Below are 16,563 nucleotides of genomic sequence, written 5' to 3'. Positions count from 1 at the left end.
GGACCCTTGGACCCCGAACACTCCCAGCATCCCTAAGTGGGACCCCCAACATCCAAGACAGGGGAGACCCTCCGAACCGCAGAGGGGAGAGACCAGAGATGGGGAACATCTGGGAGAGATTTTTTGAGCTGAATCTTCATATTTTGCAGTATTTTTCAGCTGAATCTCATATTTGTGCAGTTTGGGAGGACGGGGATCTTCTTGCTATTTCTGAGTGGTTTTTTACCTGAATCTCAGTGGTTTGGGTTTTTCTGTGCTCAATCTTGGTGTTTTGGAGGTTTTAATGATGCCCGGTGAGTTCTAGAGATGGACTTGGGCAGGAGGAACCCCCAAGCCCTTGTTTTCCCCCCCATCAGGATCTGTCCTTCCCAAAGCTTGGGCGGATGGAGGAGGAGGCTGCGAGGAAGAGGAAGATGCCTTGGTCCCCCCAGGCAGGTGAGGAGGAAGTCAGTGTCCCTTTGGGCGGGTGTTGTGCTGGCTCTGTCAGCCGAGCATGGCCCCGGCTGCAGGACAACCCCGCTGGCGCCGCCGTCCTGCCGGGGCCGGAGTTGGGGGGATGTCCTTGGCCTTCCCTGTGGGCCGGAGGCAAATCCCCTGCCTGTCCTTCTTGCTTCCTGCCCCAGGCCCCGAGGTGAGGACGGAGAGCCCGGAGGACAAATCCCCCCGTGAGACCCTGGTGGGAGAGGCCGTTTTGAAGGGCTCCCCGGCGCAGGAAGGCAGCGGGGAGGAAAAGGGCCGGAGATCCCCCCGCAGGAGGGGCTCCAAAGCCATCCCAGGGTGCTCTGAGGAGGAAAGAGCCAGCCTGTGCCGGGAAGGCAACCGGAGCTTGAGGGGGAGCTCTGAGCTGGTGGTCCCTGAGCAGCCTCCCAGCAGGGAGAAGCCCTTCAAGTGCTTGGAATGTGGGAAGAGCTTCAGGAAGAGCTCTCACCTGCTCCGACACCAGGACATGCACACTGGGGCACGTCCCTACACATGTGAGGAATGTGGGAAGAGGTTCAGCGAGAGCAACCACCTCCGCACCCACCAGCGCATCCACACCGGGGAACGGCCCTACACGTGTGAGCAATGTGGGAAGAGCTTCAACCGGAGCTTTCACCTTCGTTCCCACCAGCACACCCACACTGGAGAATGTCCTTACACGTGTAGGGAATGTGGGAAGAGCTTCAGTCACAGCTCCACCCTCCGCAAACACCAGCGCATCCACACTGGGGAACGGCCCTACAAGTGCCTGGATTGTGGGAAGAGGTTTCCAACCAGCGGGAATCTCTACAGGCACCATCGGACGCACACGGATGAGAGGCCCTTCCGCTGCACCGACTGCGGGAAGGGCTTCAACCAGAACTCCCATCTTGTCACCCACAGGCGCATCCACACCGGGGACAGGCCCTACAAGTGTGGGGAGTGTGGGAAGAGCTTCACCCAGATCGGTGTCTTGACCAAACACCAACGGACCCACCAGTAAGGGAAGCCCTACCAGTGCCCCGACTGTGGGAAGAGTTTCGGCCGCTGCTTCCACCCCGAATGAAGCCCCTGATGCTGAGGCAACCCCTGGAGTCCAGTGACTGTCAGTCCATCCCATTCGACCACAAAGGGCCAGTCCCCTTTCCCAGGGAGAGGTTCTGCCAACTGAACCCTTCTTGGGGGGTGTGTGGAGATTCCTGCCTTGGCTGGGGACCCCCCAAGGTCACTCCTGGAGTCTGAGAACAGAGATCTCCCCCAGAGCGTTGGTCTGGGGGAGTTCCATCCATCTCTAATTAAGAATTATTGCTTTTGTGCCAGCTTTAGTAGAATGGCTTCAACAGTTGCTTTAGTCTAGAGCACTGTCCTGTCTTATCCTGTACTCCTGGTAATTTTAGTGTTTGTATTGTGCAGTAAATAATTCTGATGAAGATCTTTTGTCTGATCATTTGTAACCCCAAATAAATTAATTTCAATCAATAGATCTCATTTGCCATCATTAAAACCTGGGGGACCAAAGTGTTGCAGTCACACCTCTCTAATTCCTCTAAACTGAAACTGTTGGAATAACCCAAGGCTGAGATTGGATCCAGCAGCTCCCAGCACCCCACAGAAATTGGAAGCTCAGGGGGGCCAGCCCCCTTTGCCAACCTGCCTGTGCCCAAAGACCCCCATGGGACCGTCAGACCCGCCAGACCACCCCCCCTTTTTCACCCTTCTCCCTAATCCTTCCACTTTTCCATTGTTCCCTGAATCCCCAATTTCCCCCCCCCCCCAACAGTTTAGGGGTCCCAACCACCACTTTTTGTCCCCTCTCCTGTGGGTGCTGAAGGAGAAAATGAGGCTGCACACACAGAGTTCCATTTTGGGACTTGTCCTCCCATCTTTCCAGTGTCCCCCTTTCATTGGGGTTCCTTTGGAAACAGCGCCTGGGCTTTGTCTTTTAGTCCACCAGAATTCCCAGCATGGCCCCAAAGCAGTGCCCTGATCCCACACATTCCCCTCCCCTCATGTGCTGGCTGTGTTCAGCCACCACAGAAAAACACAGGCTGCCATGCAGAGCGTTCCAAGATATTTCCACTTTGGCAAACAACCCTCTCTGGATGGAAAACACCAGTCAAGGCCAAAACACTCCTTTTGGATCCTGATTAACTGAATGCAGCTGCTGCTGCCTTAACTTGTTCCCACAGAAATTATCAGGGTTCCTTTGCTTCCAGGAGGCCCCACATGTCACAATGGCCCCTGGATTCCATGAGCTTCCCCAGTCTCCAAAGGTTCCTTTAGTTCCATGAGACCCTGCAGTCCCAAAATGCCCTTTGGATTCTCGGAGGTTTCCCATTGTCCCAGGGTCCCTTGTGCTTCAGAAGGAGCTGCAGTGGGACAGTGGCCCCTTGGTTCCGTGAGCTCTGCAGTGTTCCAGGAATCCTTGGGTTCCAGGAGAGCCTGCAGTTTCACAAGGAGCACTTGAATGCAGGAGGTTCTGCAGGGTCCCAATGGCCCCTGGATTCTGGGAGGTTCAGAAATATCTCCGGGCTCCCTTGGTTCCAGGAGGACACACATGTCACCAGGAACCCTTGGTTCCAGGAGGTTGGACAGTGTCCCAGAATTCCTTTGATTTCATGAGGCCCTGGATTGTCCCAATGGCCTCCTGATTCCATCAGCCCCCTCAGTGTCACAATGGTCCCTTGGTTCCATGAATTTCCATGATGTCCCAGGGTTCCTTTTTTTTCCTTGGGACCTGCAGTGTCACAATGGGCTCTGAATTCCAGGAGTTTTCCCAGGGTGACAGTGCTGCCTTGATTCCATGAGGTTGCCCAGTGTCCCAGGGCTCCTTTGGCACCAGAAAGCCCTGCAGTGTCACAATGGTCCTTGGTTCCATGAGGTTCCACCATGTCCTTGCTGGAACATGCTCTGGAATCTGGACAGGCTGGATCAATGAGGCCAAGTGTCAGGGCCTGCATTTTGGTCCCAACAACCCCCAGGACGCTCCAGGCTGGGGGCAGAGGGGCTGGAGAGCTGCTCAGCAGGAAGGGACGTGGGGGTGCTGCTTGACAGGGACTGGATATGAGGCAGAGTGTGCCCAGGGGGGCAAGAAGGCCAAGGGCATGGTGGCCTTTGTGGAGAAGAGTGTGGCCAGCAGGAGCAGAGAACTGATTGCCCCTCTGTGCTGGGCACTGGGGAGGCCCCACCTGGAGTGCTGTGTCCAGTTGTGGCCCCTCAGTGCCAAAAGGCCCTGGAGGGGCTGGAGCGTGTCCAGAGAAGGGAACGGAGCTGGGGAAGGCTCTGGAAAACATGTCTGCTGAGGGACGGCTGAGGGAACTGGGCTTGTTGAGTGTGGAGAAGGGGAGGCTCAGGGGGGACCTCATTGCTCTCTGCAATGACCTGAAAGGAGGTTTTAGTGGGGTGGGGGTTGGTCTTCTCTGCCAAGGCTATCGTGAAAGGTTGTGAGGGAATGGCCTTAAATTGCTTTGGGCAAGGTTCATATTAGATTTTAAAGAAACCTTTTTCCACTGAGAGAGTGTTCAGGCATTGGAACAAGTAGCCCAGGGAGGTGGTGGAGTCTCTGGAAGTGTTCAGGTGTGTGGTGGGTTTACTTTGGCTGGACACCAGGTGCCCTCCCAGCCACTCTATCACTCCCCTTCCTAGCAGGACAGGGGAGAGAGTAAGGTGGAAAAAAAAAATAGTGAGTTAAGGCAGTTTATTTAAAGTGAAAAGCAAAGCGATGCTTGTGCACACAGAAGCCAAAGACAGCAGGGTTTGTTCTCTGCTTCCCAGGAGCAGCCATGGTCGGCCACTCCCGAGGAGCAGGGCTTGGGTCCGCGGGACGGTTCCTCAGCAGGCAGCCATCAGACAATGAATGCCCCCCTCCTGCTCCCTGCCTCAGCTTTTAGAGCTGAGCTGACCTCCCATGGGCTGCAATGTCCCTTGGCTCAGTTGGGCTCAGCTGGCCTGCTTGGGTCCCCTGCCAGGGTCTTGCCCTCAGCTAAGGAAGGAATGTCCCAGTGCTGGTGCTGTGCTCAGCAGTGGCCAAAACACTGGGGTGTTCTCAACCCCCTTCCAGCTGCCAATGCCAAGCCCAGCCCTGGGAGGGCTGCTGTGGGGAACTGAACTGCAGCTCAGCCAGACCCAACACACCAACAGAGAGGAAAGATTTTGATGAGGTAAAAACAGGCTCAGGGAATGCTGAGGGTGCTGAAACACTGACTGTGCAAACACTCCTGGTAGGCCTTTACTCTCTTTGTAACTTCAAATCCCAACACTACCTAAAAGTGTTGCCCCCCCCAATTGAAAGGAATCCACTGCTCTAATTCCAAACTCACCCTGAACTCAAAGGCAAAGCCCAAACCCAGAACTCCAGACTCTTACCAATCCCAAACCTGTATGGTTGGTATGAAAACCTAAGCTTTAATCCTAACCCAGCCCAAAACCCTCTTCCCCTAATCATGAACCAGACACTGCCATCAGAACAACAAACCTCCCAAAGTTCTGCCTCATCCCCACCCTGAGCTCTAAACCCCAAGCCCTGACCATTAAGCACCCCCACAGCCCTTGGGAGCAGGACAAGGACCTGGAGGGCCCAGAGCAGGCCCAGGGGGTTGGCAGAGGAATGGGAGGTGACCTGGATCTGCTCAGCTCTGCAGTGACCCCCAGGAGAAGGGCCTGGGCTCTGGGAGGGATGTCCTGTGGCACAGGGGCTCAGGATCCAAGTTCAGAAGGCCAAGTGCACATGGCAACAGCCAGAGCTGGTGCAGAGCCATCAGGGAGGGTCTAGAAATGCTGCTGGGAGGGGGTGGGAAAGCAGGAGGGGTGTGTGCAGCCTGCAAGGCCAGAGCAGCAGCAGGGCCAGGGCAGGACAGCCTGCAGGAGAGATGGCCAAGGGCTCTGGCAGGGCTGCAAGGCCCAAAGGCACCCAGGCCTTTGTCCCCTTGCCTCTGGCAGCTGCCTCTGCCACTCAGGCCACCACAAGCCACTTTCCTGGCAGGTTCTGCCCTTGGGTTCTGCCTCGCCCCTCCCTCAGCAGCCTGGCAGGGGTTGCCCAGTTTTGGGCCTTTGTTGTTCCTCCCCTCCCATCCCAGTGCCCCCCAAACAGCCCTGAGCCAGCCGGGAGGGACAGGATCTGCTGGGCCAGGGCCTGGGGCTCAGCCCTTGGCCTTTGTGCTCCACAAAACCAAGGCAGGCTTTGCTCAGCATTGCAGGGGCCTGCCCAGAGCCTTGGTCTGCCTGCACTCCTGGCCTCCAAGGAGCTGCTCCAAGGAGTCCCTGGGGAGGCTTTGGCAGTGCCTGCCCTCAGTGGGGCCCAGCAATGCTTCAAGGCACTTGGACTTTGGCTTCTGACTTCTTCAGCAGCTGCTTCAATCTTCTCTCAGTACCTCAGGATCATGGGCTGGGCTGCAAACACACTGTGGGGCTCATTAAATTCCAGAAATCCCTCAGGATCTCTTTGTCTTCCTTTAATTGTCTTCAAGGCAATTTCAAAACAAGTCTTCAGCGTTTGTTCTTTTTTTGTTTTAATTCAAGGATGGATATTTTTAAGTTCAGAGAAGAGGTGATAGAGGTGTTCTCCAAGTGATCTTGATGCTGAGTGTCTCCTCAGGAGATCCACACTGACCCTGGATGATCAACCTTGCTCCTCACCCTCCAACCTCCCCAGTTCTGACATGGCCCATCTTGGACTGACAGCTGATGCAGCTCCAAACACACTGTGGGACCCATTAAAAAACTGAAAAACAAATTATTTTTCTTTCTTTAATTGTCAATTACAGAGTTAGAGAGACAAATTCAAGAGGTAAACAGTGATCCAGATGAGGGGATGAATAAAAAAATTTCATTGTGTGCAACATATTGACAAGAAGACCCCCCTGACTACCACCAAAGACCTGAGAAGGAAGGCTGAGATGCTCATGAGTTTCATTATGAATGCTGTACAGAGGAAAAGAGGCAGGTTATTGCTGCTGAAAAGCATCTAGTCATCATTTTCCTCAGAGCGTCCCTGAGCTCCTGGTTCCTCAGGCTGTAGATAAAGGGATTTAGTGCTGGAGACACCACTGAGTACAGAACTGACAGGGCCAGATCCAGGGATGGAGAGGAGATGGAGGGGGGCTTCAGGTAGGCAAATATGGCAGTGCTGACAAACAGGGAGACCACGGTCAGGTGAGGGAGGCACGTGGAAAAGGCTTTGTGCTGTCCCTGCTGAGAGGGGATCCTCAGCACAGCCCTGAAGATCTGCACATAGGAGAAAACAATGAAAATGAAACAACCAAATATTAAAGAGGAACTAACCACAATGAGCCCAATTTCCCTGAGGTAGCCTGAGTGTGAGCAGGAGAGCTTGAGGATGTGTGGGATTTCACAGAAGAACTGGCCCAGGGCATTGCCCTGGCACAGGGGCAGGGAAAATGCATTGGCTGTGTGCAGCAGAGCATTGAGAAACCCAGCAGCCCAGGCAGCTGCTGCCATGTGGGCACAAGCTCTGCTGCCCAGGAGGGTCCCGTAGTGCAGGGGTTTGCAGATGGCAACGTAGCGGTCGTAGCACATGATGGTGAGGAGGGAAAATTCTGCTGAGATGAAGAAGAAAAAGAAGAAGACCTGTGCAGCACATCCTGTGTAGGTGATGGTTGTGGTGTCCCAGAGGGAATTGTGCATGGCTTTGGGGACAGTGGTGCAGATGGAGCCCAGGTCTGTGAGGGAGAGGTTGAGCAGGAAGAAGCCCATGGGGGTGTGCAGGTGGTGGTCACAGGCTACGGCGCTGAGGATGAGGCCGTTGGCCAGGAGGGCAGCCAGGGAGATGGCCAGGAAGAGCCAGAAGTGCAGAAGCTGCAGCTCCCGCCTGTCTGAGAATGCCAGGAGGAGGAACTGGGTGAGGGAGCTGCTGTTGGACATTTACTCCATCATCAGAGTATTTTAATCTGTTGAGGAGGAAAAGTCACTGTTGAGTTAGACCAGGCTTCTGCAGCCAAACATTACACGTCTCACAGCCACCCCACTCTCAGGCTCTCTTTCCTCACTCAGACCTCCCTGCAGCTCCCCTCCCCTGAGCTCTGGCTTTTTCTGGCTGAGAGGACCATGGGAAGCAGTAACTCTGTGATGGGCTCCCAAGGACTCCTTCTTGCTCTGCTGAGAGAGGGAACTTGGAATGCAGGGTGATCTCAAATTAAAGGTACTCGTGATACATCCAAGAGCTTCTCAGCTTTGCTGTTTGCAGTTTGCCCAAATGAAGGACTGAGCTGAGGGAATTCTCTGTATTTGTTCACCCACTTGCACCTGCCACACTTAGGAGTGGTTGTGGAGGTTTGAAATCCCTGACATTTCTATTGCACTGCAGGTCAAGTCTTGTGGGTTCTGAGGGGCACAGGGACGGTCCCTTAGTGCAGAGAGAAGAGCTGCTCTGCCCGTCAGTCCTGTGCTCAACTGCCCTGTGCTGGCAGCTTACAGCTGGAGGAGCATCACACTCAGCTGTTCCCCTAATGAGAAACTGCACAGATATCCAAGAAATCCATGTCAAAAGAACAGATTGACACACTCCTCACCTTTTCATCTCTCCCCTCCCAGAGTGAGACACAAAATACTCCTTGCAACTGCCCAGAGCATTTGCATGGATTTAGCACTGAGGAGTTTTCTCCATGGCGATCCTGTGCAGTACAGAGATCCTATGGCAGAGCTGTGCCCTTCTGGAGGGCACCTGCAGCCCTGCAGGACACCCAGGCAAACAGCTGAAGACCCTGAAGGTGCCTGGAGGGCTCCCCCAGACACATCCCCACAGCAGCACCCAAAGGGTTTGTGTCTGCACAGGAATCTGCCCCCCCAAACCCCACAGTGGCTCAGAAAAGCCACTGGTGAGAACAAGGAGAGCCCAGGCAGCAGGGGATGGCAGGGAAATGCCACAGTGCTGCTGCCAAGGGAGGAGGGACACACAGAGACAGCTGGAAATCAGGGCCTTGTCCTTGCCTGGGCTCTGGCTGCTGCAGGGCAATGCACAGCCCAGCCCCCGTGGGCCTGAGGGCACAGGCTCTGCTTAGCTGGGAAAGGAGCCCAGGCAGGAGCTGCTCAGGGAAGGGGTCTGTGCCACAGGGACAGCAGGGAGGGGCCCACATCCCCCTGCCCAGCCCTTGTGGCAGCAGCTGCCTCTCCCTGCCTGCCTGTCTCTGGGTGAGGAGCTGTTCCTGCCAGCAGCCCCTGCCTGTGCCCAGCTCAGCTCCCTGCCAGTGCTGCCAGAGCCATCCCCAGCCCAGTGCCCAGGGGCAGCTCTGCCTGGGCAGGGGCTGCAGAGCAGATCCCAGACAGCCTGCGGTGGCTGGGAAGGGGGAGGTGTTCTGGGGGGATGTGCTTCCTGAGAAGGGCCCCTGGAAATGGAGGAGGTGGAGCTGAAGCTGTGAGGAGCCCTGAGCCTGCAGCTGAAGGGCCCTGCCCAGCCCTGCCCTGCCCTGAGGGGTCACTCCTTCCACCCACCCCTTCTCCCTGCAGGGCCGTGGCAGCTCCTTGGCCGGGCTGAGAGCTGCCCCTGGCAGGCAGCAGAGTCCCTGCCCCAGCACACAGAGCCCTGGGGGCAGGACCCTGCTCTGCCCCACAGCCCTGGGCACCCCTGGCTGCACCCCCACCTTCCCACCCCACAGCCAGCCCTGGCACAGGGAACCTTCTGGCCCTGGGCCTCTGAGGGGGCAGCAGCAAGTCCTGCTCTGCAGCAGCTTCTCCTGCTGCACCCCAGCAAATCCAGCAGAGCCATCCTGACAGCTCCTGCCACTGCTGCCATTTGGCAGCTGGGAGAGGCACTTGCAGGAACTCACCTGCACTGCTCTGCAGCCACAGCCTGACCGTGGCAAAGGGCTGGCAAGGTTCCTGCCCTGAGCAGCTCTGCCCTGTCCTCCCAGCCCAGGATCCCTTGGACCTCCTGCTCCCTTCTCCTCTCTGCCCTTGCTGCCTGCAGCTCCTGCCCTGCTCTGCCATATGGCCACTTCCCCTGCACTGCAGCAACTGGGAGAGTCCTGCTGAAAGATCCTACAAGCTGTGGGATGAGCCAGCTTTAGGAGATCCCTCCAGGAAGGGAAGCTGAACTTTCCTACAGCCAGAGAATTCTTCCTTCAAATCCCGGGAAGGTTTCTTGTGAAGTGAGAGCTCAGTCACCTCCCAGCCCAGGCTGCCTCTCATCTCTCTGCCTTCTCTCCTGTGCCCTGGGTGCTGCAGGCAGTGCCCTCAGCCCTGCTGGGCTGTGCAGAGGAGCTGCTCACCAGCAGAGCTGTCTCTTTCTAGCTCTTCTTGCTTGCCAGGAGCTCCCTGTGTGCCAGGAGCCCAGCCCAGCTCAGCAGCACAGCAACAGCCCCAGGCAGCCCTTTCTCTGCCTCTCTGGGCTCCCTCCAGCTGTCCCTGGGGCTCCAGAGGAACTTGCTGGCACACAGCTGAAGGAAATAATGATGTGCCTTCTCTCAGCTGGGCACAGACACTTCTTTCAGCAGGGTCATTTCTCCAAACAGACACAGAGTCCCCTTTAAGTCCAAGAGTCCCCTTTTCATGTCCCATCATTAGACAGGAAACCCAGACAGTGCCCAAGAGGGATCTCCTTCACCTGCACTGAGGGAAGGGACTCAGCTGAGTCAACAGAGGTGTCTCCTTGTGGCTCTGCAGACCTGGGGCCAGAAGGACACTCAGCTCCCTCCACAACCCCCATGGGCTGGGATTCCTCCTGCCCCACTTCAGTGGGCCCAAAACAGGCCCCTGCAGGTGACTCCTTGTCCCAGCTCCCATGGCAATGAATGAAGACCAAAGCCAGGAGTGACCTGCTGGGACACAAAGCCCTGGTTCCTTCTGAGGGGCCAGAGGTGACCGAGATTCCTGCTGGGAACTGCAGGCTCCAATGGAGCAGTTCCTAGGGACAGGGCAGCAGCTGTGGGATCTTCTTGGAGGCTGCTGGGACATTGCTTTGGCCAACTTCAGTGGCAGAAGGGGCCCACATGTAGGACAGGGGAACCTGTCACTGTTCCTTCTGTCCAGGGCAGCCCCTAGAGGTGCTCAGGTGACCAAATGGAGTCAGGTGGCACAGGGAGAGAGGTCTCTCTCCTGTTCTTTATCAGAGGTATTTTCTACATGTGCTCAGAGTACAATGGCAGTTGTCTCCTGGACATCCCTTCACTGCTAAACCTAATTCAGGGCAGCTGAGCCTGGACTGAACAGCCAAAGAGGGGCCTGTAGTGCCAGGGGAGGTGCCAGGGCTCTGCAGCACAAGTGCAGCAGCTGCCATGGACAGCACAGGGCCTGTGCAGGAAGCCCATCCCCATTCCCAGCAGTTGTGTGACAGGCACCACCCAGGGCTTCTCAGACACATTGGGGGCCTTTGGGGCAGGGAGTGAATCCCAGCCCTGCAGGGACACAAAGGCTGTCCCTTCTCTGCCCAGCCAAGGCCGGGCCAGGCACGAGTCCAAAGCACATCAGCCCAGGCTGTCCACACTTGTTTCCTCCCTCTGCTGGCTCTTCTCTCCCCCAGCATTTCAGCAGCACGTGCTGATCTCCTCAGGGATCAGGCCTGGGATTTTCCCCCTGGGCCTGAGTCCCAGCACGTCCACCCCCAGGGCCATTGTCAGCAAAGCCTCTGCACAGCCCAGCTCTCGGGGCTTTCAGAACAGCTTTCCCCACTGCAAGTCTGTTCTTACCCCGGTACCTTCGCTGAGGGGCTGCAGCCATACAGGCCCCAATGCCCTGTGTGTGGGGCACAGGAGGAGGAGCTGCAGCCCCAAGTCTCTCTTCATTCCACTTGCAGGCAATAACAGCCCAGGCCTGCTGAGACAGTTCCCAGGTTGCAGGGCTGTGATGGGTTGGGAGAGAAGGCCAAGGAGACACAGGAGAGAAAGAGCAGGAGAGAGGTGTCCTCAGCAGGAAGGAGCTTCCTTGACCTGTGGAGCTGCTCTAGGGGATGAACAACTTGGGTGAACTTTTGTGGGTGAGGGTCAGAGGAGAGAGTGGTTTGGGTGACCTTGTGGAGTGAGACAAAGATCCCATTCCAGTTGTCTTTGATAACCCTGGAATTCACTGGAAAGGCACCACGACAGGATGCAAAGAGTCCCAGAGGTTTGTGCAGAGTCTTGGTGAAGACACCCCTTCGGACACAGGCCTTTAGAGCACAGCTGGCAGGTTGGTGGACAACAGGGAGGCTCATCTGCATCTGCTTTTCTCCAAGAGGAACCAAGAGGTTACCATAGTAACTGACTGTAGCTATGGGAATGTATGCTGGTTGCCATGGTAACCGAGCATAGCAACAGGAATGTATGCTGGTTGCCATGATAACTGCCCATAGCAATGGAAATGTCTGATGGTTGCCATGGTAACCGACCATAGCACTGGGAATGTATGATGGTTGCCATGGTAACTGACTGTAACAACAGGAATGTATTCCGGTTGCCATGGTAACCGACCATAGGAATGTGACTTTATGATGGTTGCCATGGTAACCGAGCATAGCAATGTGAATCTGTGATGGTGCCATGGTAACAAACCGTTACAATGGAAATATGTGATGTTTGCCATGGTGACTGTAGCAACAGGAATGATTGATGCTTGCTGTGGTAAATGACCGTAGCAATGGGAATGTGTGATGGTTGCCATGGTAGCTGACTGTACGAAAGGGAAATATGATGGTTGCCATGGTAACTGACCGTAGCAATTTGAATGTATAATGGTTGTCATAGTAACTGACCACAGAAGCGGGAATGTATGCTGGTTACAATGGTAAACGGCCGTAGCAGTGGGAAGTATGATGGTTACCATAGTAACTGAGCATAGCAATGTGAATCTGTGATGGTGCCATGGTAACAAACCGTTACAATGGAAATATGTGATGTTTGCCATGGTGACTGTAGCAACAGGAATGATTGATGCTTGCTGTCGTAAACGACCGTAGCAATGGGAATGTATGATGGTTGCCATGGTAACTGACCATAGCAGTGGGAAGTATGATGATTGCCACGGTAACTGACCGTAGCAATGGAAATGTGTCATGGTTGCCATGGTAAACTGACTGTAGCAACTGGAAGTATGACGTTTGCCATGGTAACTGACTGTAGCAACAGGAATGTATGATGGTTGCCACAGTAACTGACCATAGAAATGACAATGTATTGTGGTTGCCATGGTAACGGACTGTACCAGTGGGAAGTATGTTGGTTGCCATGGTAACTGACTGTAGCAACGGGAATGTATGATGTTTGCCATGGGAACTGACCGTAGCAACGGGAATGTATGATGTTTGCCATGGTAAACAATCATAGCAACGTGACTGTATGATGGTTTCCATGGTAACTGACCATAGCAATCCTAATGTATGATGGTTGCCATGGTAACCTACTGTAGCAATGGGAATGTATGCTGGTTGTCATGGTAACTGACAATAGCAATGGGACTGTATGCTGGTTGCCATGGTAACTGACCATAGAAACTGGAATTCACATGGTTGCCATGCTAACTGATCATAGCAACGTGGCTGTATGATGGTTGCCATGGCAACTGATAGTAGCAGTGGACTGTATGATGGTTGCCATGGTAACCAACCACAGCAATGGGGATGTGTGATGGTTGCCATGGTAACCGACTAAAACCATGGGAATGTGTGATGGGTACCATGGTAACCGACAATAGCACTAAGAATGTATGGTGGTTACCATGGTAACTGACCATAGAAATAGGAATGTATGATGATTGCCTTGGTAACTGACTGTAGCATGGGAATGTATGATGGTTGCCATGGTAACCAACTGTAGGAATGGGAATGTATGATGGTTTCCATGGTAACCGACCGTAGCAATTGGATTGTATGCTGGTTTCCATAGTGACTGACCGCAGCAACGCGGCTGGATGATGGTTGCCATAGTAACTGATAGTAGCAATGGGACTGTGTGATGGTTGCCAGGGTAAATGACTGTGGAAATGGCAATGTATGATGTTTGCTATGGTAACTGACAGTAGGAATGGGAATGTATTATGGTTGCCATGGTAACTAACTGTAGCAACGGGAATATATGCTGGTTGCCATTGGTAACTGACTGTACCTGTGGGAAGTATGATGGTTACCATGGTAACCGACTGTAGTAATGAGAATGTATGCTGTTTTCCATGGTAACTGCCCACAACAATGGAAATGTCTGATGGTTGCCATGGTAACCAACCATAGCATTGGGAATGTATGCTGGTTGCCATGGTAACCGACCATAGCAATGGGAATGTATGATGGTTGCCATGGTAATGACCGTGGCAATTGTAATGTATGCCAGTTGCCATGGTAACTGACTGTAGCAGTGGAAAGTATGTTTGTTGCCATGGTAACTGAATGTGGTAACGGGAATGTGTAATGGTTGCCATGGTAACTGACCATAGCAACGGGAATGTGTGATGGTTGCCATGGTAACTGACCATAGCAACGGGAATGTGTGATGGTTGCCATGGTAGCTGTGTGTAGCAGTGGGAATGTGTGATGTTTGTCATGGTAACTGACCATAGAAATGGGAATGTGTGACGGTTGCCATGGTAACCGATTGTACCAGTGTGAAGTATGATGGTTGGCTGTAGTAACTGACTGTAGAAAAGGGAATGTATGATGGTTACCATGGTAACTGACTGTACCAATGGCAATATATGATGGTTGCCGTGGTAACTTACCATGGCAATGAGACTGTATGCTGATTGCCATGGTAACCCACCATACCAGTGGGAAAGTATGATCGTTGCCACGGTAACTGACTGTAGGAATGGGAATGTCTGATGGTTGCCATGGTAACTATCCTTAGCAATGGGAATGTATGGTAGTTACTGTGGTAACTGACTGTGGCAATGAGAATATATGCTGTTTGCCATGGTAACTGACCATAGCAGTGGGAATGTGTGATGGTTGCCATGGTAACCGACCGTATCAATGCGACTGTATGATGGTTTCCATGGTAAGTCACTATAGCAACGGGAATGTATGATGGTTGCCATGGTCACTGAGCATAGCAATTGGCATGTATGCTGGTTGCCATGGTAACTGACTGTACCAGTGGGAAGTATTATGGTTGCCATGGTAACTGACCGTAGCAGTGGGAAGTATGCTGTTTGCCACAGTAAATGACTGTAGCAATGGGAATGTATTATGGTTGCCATGGTAACCGACCATAGCAATGACAATGTATTACGGTTGCCATGGTAACTGACTGTGGCAATGAGAATGTATTCTATTTGCCATGGTAACTGACCATAGCAATGAGAATGCATGCTGGTTGTCATGGCAACTGTGATTTCCTTAGACTATGAGCATGATATTTTCATCTGCAAAAACATTAGTGAGTGCCCAGAGATCTCCCAAGATGGGGTTTAAATGTCTCAAGCACATGAGCACTAGAGAGGGGCTAAGGAGCTGTGGCCTCAATGGTGTGGAGACTGAGGACAGCACAGGACAGCCCTCAGAGGGCTTGAAAAGAGGATTTAGAGATGGTGGATCCTTCTGTCAGAGCAGAAAGGAGCATGAGAAAGAAAGAATTAATGCCAAGTGCAGCTGGGGAGGTCCCGAGTGGACGTGAGGAAAAAGGAATTTCACTCCATGGAAAACACTGGGCTGCAACACGTCAGCCAGGAGGAGTCTGGATGAGCCCAAGGCTTTGTGTGTGCAGGAAGAGCCAGGGAGGACGCAGAGATGTCAGTGCAGGAAGGTGCCAGCCAGGTGGGGCAGCTGGGGGGATGACGACAGCCTGCAGGGAAAGGGGCAGGGCATGGACACCGTAGGACAGCCTGGGCTGGAGAGGAGACAGGGATGGGGAGAAGCTGAAAGGCCCTGACACAGCCACCTTCTGCAGGCCTTTGGCCAGGGCTGCTGTCTGTGCCCCTGAGGCCAGAAGGAGGGGAGTGCCCCTTGCAGCCCTGGGGCCTCATGGCCTCCTTGTCCCTGCTCAGCAGCCTGGCAGGTGCCACCCCATGGTCCTGCCCTTGGCATTGCACATCCCACATCCCAGTGCCCCAGGAAGAGCCCTGAGGAATGAGGCAGGGACAGGATGTCCCTTCCCAGGGGCTGGGGGTCAGACCTCGGTCTTCTGGATTAAGGAAACAAGTCAATGTTTATTCAGCATCAGAGCCACCTTTCCCTTGCTTGTCCATCCTTGTCATCACTGTCTGCAGTTTTCTGTTTCAACTGGAACCCGGGGACACATTCTCAGTTGTGTCCCTCAGTGAGACTCATTAGCACTACAAGAAACTTCAGTGTTTCAATCTCACTTTGACTTCTTGAAAAGTTGTTGGAACTTACTCTCAGGGACTGAGTCTCATGTAAACAACATCAACATCCCCTGAGAGTCATGAAATGCCTGGGGCTGTTGCTGTGCTGCTGAGCTGGGCCGGGCTCCTGGCACACAGGGAGCTCCTGGCAAGCAAGAAGAGCTTCCAAGAGCCAGCTCTGCTGGTGAGCAGCTCCTCTGCACCGCCCAGCAGGGCTGAGGGCACTGCCAGGGCAGCTCAGGGACACCAGCAGGGCACAGACAGAGCTTCAAGGGGCTCAGCACTGGCAGGAGGGCTGAGAGCTCCCTGCAGGAGGAATCTTGGCAGGGCTGCACAAGGTGAGTCTGTGGCTGCAGGGCAGTGCAGGGGCAGTTCCTGGAGGCATCTCCTAAAGCTGGCCCAGCCCCAGCTGATGGGATGGGTGAGCAGGGGCTGTTTTGGAGCACTTTGGAAGAGCTGTGAAGCCAGGGGTGCAGGCAGGGGTGCCCAGGGCTGTGGGGCAGAGCAGGGTCCTGCAGCCCAGGGTGCTGTGCTGGGCAGGGACTCTGCTGCCTGCCAGGGGCAGCTCTCAGCCGGCCTGGGGAGCTGCTGCCAGGGCTGGGGCAGAAGGGCTGTGGGCAAGGAGCAAACCTGGCAGCTGAGGGAGGATCTTTTCCGTGTCTTGCTGTTTCAGGGTCAGACCTGCTCACAGCTCCAGATCACTACACCATATTTAATACAGAATTTTTTGCAAAGCTCACAAAAGACAGGGACTACAGGAAAGGAATTAGTCCTGCTGGTAGTTTCCTGCTTAGGCATTGTAGCAGAGACATTGTTCTCTCAGGTCAGGAAGCTGCACTGAAATTCCAACTCTTTTACTCTCTAAGGTGAATATTTCAGGCAGTGTCA

At 54.2% G+C, this 16,563-nt stretch overlaps 1 protein-coding gene across 1 annotated transcript in view; it reads left to right on the top strand.

The window, feature by feature from the left end:
- Positions 1 to 850: 850 nt before the first annotated feature.
- Positions 851 to 16,563, top strand: part of LOC113987285 (zinc finger protein 850-like) — a gene marked incomplete at its 5' end in the record, with an annotated part of 61,752 nt that continues 46,039 nt past the window's right edge. The window contains one exon of the mRNA XM_039389652.1: positions 851 to 1,423. Coding sequence (XP_039245586.1) covers positions 851 to 1,423 — 573 coding nt within the window. The remainder of the gene's footprint in view (positions 1,424 to 16,563) is intronic.

This window comes from Pipra filicauda, unplaced genomic scaffold (genome assembly GCF_003945595.2).
Source record: "Pipra filicauda isolate LSUMZ 115617 unplaced genomic scaffold, ASM394559v2 scaffold755_size109291_pilon, whole genome shotgun sequence".
Taxonomy (NCBI): domain Eukaryota; kingdom Metazoa; phylum Chordata; class Aves; order Passeriformes; family Pipridae; genus Pipra; species Pipra filicauda.
The sequence above is the reverse complement of the archived record's forward strand: the minus strand, read 5'-3'. Positions and strand labels throughout refer to the sequence as shown.